The sequence below is a fragment of the Megalops cyprinoides genome, chromosome 21 (assembly GCF_013368585.1).
Source record: "Megalops cyprinoides isolate fMegCyp1 chromosome 21, fMegCyp1.pri, whole genome shotgun sequence".
Lineage (NCBI taxonomy): Eukaryota > Metazoa > Chordata > Actinopteri > Elopiformes > Megalopidae > Megalops > Megalops cyprinoides.
In genome coordinates, this window is record NC_050603.1 from 4,965,878 (window position 1) to 4,972,500 (window position 6,623).

Sequence of the window (6,623 nt, forward strand, 5' to 3'; positions counted from 1 at the left end):
AAGTCAAAAACTAAACTCAGATGAAGGGAAAAGTTTAAAAACACCTGACAATCAATTAGACAGCTGGAAAATTTTCCGTTCTTCAAAAGTAAATGCGGTGCGCCATCTCGCGGTTAGAGAGCTGCATGAGAATCATTTCACTGGGTCATGTTCGGGGTTTATAGCGGCTTGCACAGGAGCTCCGATCCAAAAGGGCATATTTTGAAGATGAGTAATTGCTACAGCAAACCAAAACGTATCAGTGGTAATCGATGTAAACCACTACCCCCAAAATGTTCTGGCCACTCGACGCTTCGGCAGTCGAAATTAAGTCGTGGGCAACATTTATTTTCACTCTGATCATAATTTTATGCAATAATACTTACCCATTGTCAGCATGGAGACGTCATCAGCGTCACGTCGTGGACGGCACCAACCTTTAAGAAGTGTGGTTATGCACAAAGAATTCCACTTATCCTAGAATTTTGTGAAGCAAAGAGGTCTGGGAATATTGATTCTTATCACGTTGGTTTAGTTTGTTGGCTCTGGGTTTGTGTGAAATAGACTGCAAACAGCAAACCGAATTACAGACTGCTGCAAGTTTCTGATAATAAAAACCTCAATGTAAGGCATTCTCTGATGGTATGTATACAGCGTCTCAAGACATGATAATTTTCCTATTCTTGTCTTTTTATTTGGAGTCAAAGCTTACAAAGTCAACTCTTAATCAGACTGATGCCATGTTTTAAGTTTTAATTTAAAATTGTGCTCTGCTGTCTCGGATCGCCTCGGTGTCCCGAATTAGTACAGCATCTCTCGGACCCGCCTCTTCTCAGTACTTGCTTCACATTGGTGGAATGAGATTCCTGCTGAGATTCGTACAACAGACTCCCTGGATGCCTTCAGGAGAAAGCTGAAAACTCATCTCTTCAAGCTTTATCTCATCTCTTCCTCTCTATCCTATCTTCTGCTTAGAAAAAACACTCTTACTGACCTCTTGTAGTCGCCTACATTTCGATAACCACTTAGCATTGTGATGCACTTATTTAGAAATCGCTCTGGGTAAGAGCGTCTACTAAACGGCGTAATATAATGTAATTTTTGTTAGGTTATAATGTGGAACCCAGCGAGTGTCGGTTGCACAGCGAAGCCTGTTCAAAAAAATCTACTGTAACAAGCCTTCAGAAGACAACCGTCTTACATTGTACATTGATGACAAACTATAAGAGCAACTCCATCCACTAATGAGATGATTTAAGTACAGCAGTAGGCCAGCCTCCCTTTGGGAATGAGTCGAGGACGCAGATTTATTTCTACCGCTGCGCTCTTAAGGGCAGCTGTGCTTGTGCGACGTTTAACGAAGAGAAAACGATTAACTAGCTGCTCCACGCCATTTTCCTCTTACAGAAGCGGGGTTAACCATTTCCCACCCTAACGCGCACCTCCAGCCACGACTACAAACCGATTTCACTGTTGGGAGGTGGGAAAATTAATATTCGAGGAAGTGCCGCGCCACTTGAGGGAGCAATTAGCGCGAAGAGAGGAGGGTACGCAAACCCCCCTCTCATTCCGTCTGACAGGCAACGGCAAAAGAAAATGGATGAGAGCCAACTCATAACCTGTGGGCACTAATTAACCCAAAAGCGCAGTGCGAATTACACTGGGATTCACACTTACTGCAGGCTGGAGCACACGCAGAAAGCCTGGGAAGGATTTTCACAAGAATGACCACACAAACCCCGCGCTACTTTGGCCAATAATGAAAGCAGAAATGCTACATTTTGTGTCTTTATTTCTTTTTTTCTCACCAACCCAACCAATGTTTGTTTACAAAAAAAGGAACAACAAAAAAATAATATTTATACCTATCTATTGCATATCATGCTGGCAGTTTCAACTACATGCAAAACAACAATTATAAGAACGGTAATAATAATAATAATAATCATAAAATAAAGGTGACAAACCTTATTGTTTGGTGGGAAGGGGGGAATTATATACCAATACCCCAAAAAACTACATTACATTTATGAATTCTTACAAAAGAACGTGATGGTATAAAACAGGGTTTGTTCTGGGGGAGATCTACGGTGGTTTTCACAAGGGACACAGAGGCAGAGGGGCTGTTCCTCATAGTGAGGGGGTGGACCCCCCCACCCTGCTGTACAAATTGGGGGGGGGAGCCAGGGATAGGGGTGGGGGGCTGGGTTTCCTGATCCTTTTCCTGGTCCAGAGGGACGCCGGGGTGGAACGTTGTGGAATTCGAAACACAAGGAGAGGGACACGCCCACATGTGGACACATACTAGCCCACGCACGCACGCACGCACGCACGCACGCATTTAAGGCTTGCAGACACACGGGGGGAGAGTGGTGATATGGAATGATGGGAGTAGTCACAAGGTGCGAGGAAGAGGAGGAAAAAGGAAGAGGTGGAGATGACGGTGATAATCAGAGTGAGGGAGTGGTGTCGGGCATCATTTCGGGCAGAGAGCGAGAGGTGTTGGGCGGAACTCCGGCAGCAGAGTTTGTGCGCTGGGCACCCCTGTGCCGAGAGGGTGGGGCGGGGGGGTGGGCGGCGGGTGACGGGGGCACGGCGTCCCGCGGAGGCTGGACCGATGGGTTATTGCGCGGCGGAGGGCAGTCGGGCGGGGCGTGGAGGGCCTCAGTCTGCGCTGACCTGTGTGGTCACCTGCCCGTCAGCCGTCTGGCTGGTGGACTGGATGAACATAGGCTGGGACAGCTCCTGTCCTGCCGGCATCGTCACCTGCTGGATCTGATACAACTGCTGCAGAGAGAGACACACACGCACGCACACACACACACACACGCGCACACACACGCGCACACACACGCGCACACACACGCGCACACACACACGCACGCGCACACAGGCACGCGCACAGACACACAGAGGCTGTTATACCCTCCTGCATCTGGGTGCACAACGGCTGTGGTAGCGAGAGAGAGCTGCTAACTACTGCTCCACTGAAAAGGCAGCTAAATACCATCCTACAAATGAGCAAGACAAGCTACTCAGTCTCAATCTCACTGCTGAAAGAGACACACTGCTAAACACTGTCCCAGTGCCGGGAAACAGAGACCAGCTGATAAATACTGTCACGCCTAGAGAGAGAGGAGCTGATAAATACTGTCACGCCTAGAGAGAGAGGAGCTGATAAATACCGTCCCGCTGCTTTCATGAGTTTTTTTCATGATCGCTCCCTACAAAGAAGCGGGGACTGAGGAGGAAGGTAGAGTGGGGAGGAAGGAAAGGAGGAGGGTGATTAAAGCAGAGGTGAGCGGTGTGTACGGAGTTTGGGACCGTGGGATCTTACCTGTCCATCGGTGAACTGATTGAACTGCTGCTGTCCTTGCTGTACCTCGGTTTGCGTGATCTGAGGAACACAAATGTGAAAAAAACACGTTCACATAACCGTCAGAGCGGAAAGCCATCACACAGCATCCATGCAGTAACGTGTGCGAGCGCTCCAAACTGCTATAGACAGACATAACACCCTCCTGATGCACTGACACGTCAGTATGACATACAGCCGCTCAGCAGTTCCGCTGACTAAAAACAGACTCATGGCTTGCAGGTGTTTTTGTTGTTGACGTGCTGAAGTTGGGTTCAGCCCCTGAGAGAGTTACCTGCTGTGCGTTGGTGGCGAGAGTCTGGATCTGTCCTTGAACGACCTGTGTTCCAGATACGGGCTGGGCCAGGCGAATGTACTGTAGCTGGCCTGTATTCAGCTGCACCTGCGCAGCGCGGCCACCGGGGGGAGACAGAGAGACCAACACTCAGACGCCGGCATTTGCAGCGACATGTCATTTAAAGCAGCTTTAAAGGATCAGAGCCGAAGAGGAATTTTAAAGAGGCAGCGGAGAACGGACGGCTACCGGCAGACATAGAGAATCTCTGGCTATTGTTGTGCAGAGATCGATTGGGGGTTTGGGACTGATCTCTGATCTAACTGGGACAGATTCCAGTCCTCCTTCTGAAGGGGGGAGGTAGATTTCTGACTTCTTCCCTTTCCATCACTGTCAGCACAGAGGAGAGGCAGGATGCTGGTTTCATCTTTCCTTTGTAAATGTGCTGAATCTCACAGCCACTCTCTCCCCCCTTCACATCCCCCCCCCCCCCCTACACAGTGGAGACTGCTGAATTTTATCCCCCTCCTTCCCTCCTGCCCCCTCCCTCCCTCACGAAGCCCAGCTCATCAGTATCTTCTGGATGTTCCCTTACCCTCCCTCTGTCCCTCTAGAAGACCAGCTCACCAGAACCTGCTGGATCTTCCTCTACCCTCCCTCTCTCCTTCCTTCCTCCCAGAAACCCAGCTCACCAGAACCTGCTGGATCTTCCTCTACCCTCCCTCTCTCCTTCCTTCCTCCCAGAAACCCAGCTCACCAGAACCTGCTGGATCTTCCTCTACTCTCCCTCTCTCCTTCCTTCCTCCCAGAAACCCAGCTCACCAGAACCTGCTGGATCTTCCTCTACTCTCCCTCTCTCCTTCCTTCCTCCCGGAAACCCAGCTCACCAGAACCTGCTGGATCTTCCTCTACTCTCCCTCTCTCCTTCCTTCCTCCCGGAAACCCAGCTCACCGGGATCTGCTGGATCTCGCCCGTGTTGGTGATGATCTGCTGCATGACCTGCATGGTCTGTCCCGCCGGCTGTGCCGTCTGTGCCTGGCCCTGCGGGGCCGCCTGCACGATCTGCACCTGCTGACCCTCGCCCACCTGCATGGTGACCGGCGCGCTCTGAGAGAGAGAGAGAGAGAGAGAGAGAGAGAGAGAGAGGAGGAAGGAGGGAGAGGGGGAAGACGAGCACGAGGAGGAGGGAGAGGGGGAAGAAAGACAAGAGCCCCGAATTTAGCACTCCTCTCTGCGTCCCGTCCCTCTAAACGACACACAGACAGAAGCAGGCTACATCTGGGTCTGCAGAACCTGACTGATGACTCGCTGTGTTTTAGCCATAAGCAAGCACAGAGGTGCAGAGACACAGGCCTGGAAGCAGTGTCAGGAAAGCCTGCTTCAGAGAACGCCCGCGACACCCGACACCTCACTGCGGGCGTGCGGCCCTAACTGACGAGAAACCCTGTATTAGCTGGGAACTGAACTGTAGAGGGTCAGGGTAAGACTGAACGCTTCTCTACCGGGGAAAGGGTATCCGACACTGAAGCCTCGCTCGTTACAGAACTGTGGGCACTCCTGGTCTAACGCCAGGGACCGCAGAGGCCTCTTGTAGCATCAAGTGTTGTGAAGATGACCCCAGGAGATTGGTGACTCTGCAGCATGCAAACTAAACGCATGGGGGTGGGGGAACTATGAGGAAAACTACCAAGAAAAAGCCTTAATTCTGAACTAGGACTGACACCTGATTAATTGGATTAATAATTACATTCTAAAATGTAGAATGTAGAATGCAGAATTCTCCTCTAATACTTATATTCTAACATACAGAAAGGGCTGAATGGCTCTCTTTGTGTGGGAGTGATAGGCCTGGGGGTGTGACATCAGCAGAGAGGGGAGGGGTCTCTTCTTTAGTGTGGCGGGGCAGGGAGTGGCCTGTGATTCATCAGGGGACTTGGTCAGGGGGCGGGTAAGAGAGGGTTTGGGCTTTATTGATGGGAGAGGGGTGTGGCCTGGGAAAGGTCATGGGTCAGAGGTCAGGTGTTTACCGTGATGGGCGTGGCCTGTGACTGGGCCACTTGCACCTGCTGTAGCTGCTGCATAGTGGCTCCCTGCAACACCTGAGGAGGGAAACACGGCCAGAGAGAGAGAGGCAGAGGGGGAGAGAGTGAGAGAGAGAGAGGGATGGGGTGGAGAAGGACAGAAAGAACGAGGGGGCGAGTGGGGGGAAGAGTGAGGGGGAGAGAGAGAGAGCTTTACTGTACTGCAGATGCACATGCAGAGCGCGTACACACACACATTCACACACATTCACACACACACACACACACACACACACACACACACACACACACACACACACACACACACACTCACACTCACACTCACACTCACACTCACACTCACACTCACACTCACACTTGCGCGCGCGCACACACGCACTCATACATCCACACTCACACACACACACTCACACTCATACACACACTCACACACACTCACACACACACACAAACACACGCACACACAGACACACGTGCACACACTCACACACACACACAAACACACGCACACACAGACACACACGCACACAGACACACGCGCACACAGACACACGCGCACACGCACAGACACACGCGCACACGCACAGACACACGCGCACACGCACAGACACATACACTCATACATTGACACACACGCACGCACACACATGGGCGCGCACGCACACGCGCCAGGACACTTTCAGCACGGCATGCAGTCAGGGTTGCCAGCTCTTGGAGCTTTTAAGGCAAATTCTTTGAGAAATAGCTGAAACAAACACACGATACTTGTGTGTCTTAAGGCGAAACCTGCAAAGTGATCACCTGAACACCATTCCAGCCATTCCAAATCTCCACTCCAATGAGGTAGGAAGAAAGCCAAACAGGTGACAAAAAGCTTTCATTATTCACTCTGAAATCAGGAAAAACGGCTGAATTCAATCAGACTAAATACAGTACATCTGGCAACCCTGA

The 6,623-nt window shown here is 50.9% G+C and overlaps 1 protein-coding gene across 6 annotated transcripts in view; it reads right to left on the reverse strand.

Annotated features, from left to right (window-relative positions):
* Positions 1-1,869: 1,869 nt before the first annotated feature.
* Positions 1,870-6,623, reverse strand: part of nfyc (nuclear transcription factor Y, gamma) — a 30,286-nt gene continuing 25,532 nt past the window's right edge. For 2 of the 6 annotated variants that reach the window (XM_036555510.1, XM_036555512.1), the window contains exons 7-11: positions 5,658-5,729; positions 4,582-4,737; positions 3,630-3,737; positions 3,317-3,376; positions 1,870-2,766 (exon numbers count right to left, since the gene is read on the reverse strand). In XM_036555510.1, the coding sequence (XP_036411403.1) occupies positions 2,644-2,766; positions 3,317-3,376; positions 3,630-3,737; positions 4,582-4,737; positions 5,658-5,729 (519 nt within the window). In that variant the 3' untranslated portion in view covers positions 1,870-2,643. Of the gene's footprint in view, positions 2,767-2,932; positions 3,377-3,629; positions 3,738-4,581; positions 4,738-5,657; positions 5,730-6,623 lie in introns of those variants that run through there. The other 4 variants (XM_036555513.1, XM_036555516.1, XM_036555514.1 and 1 more) reach the window with 4 other exon arrangements.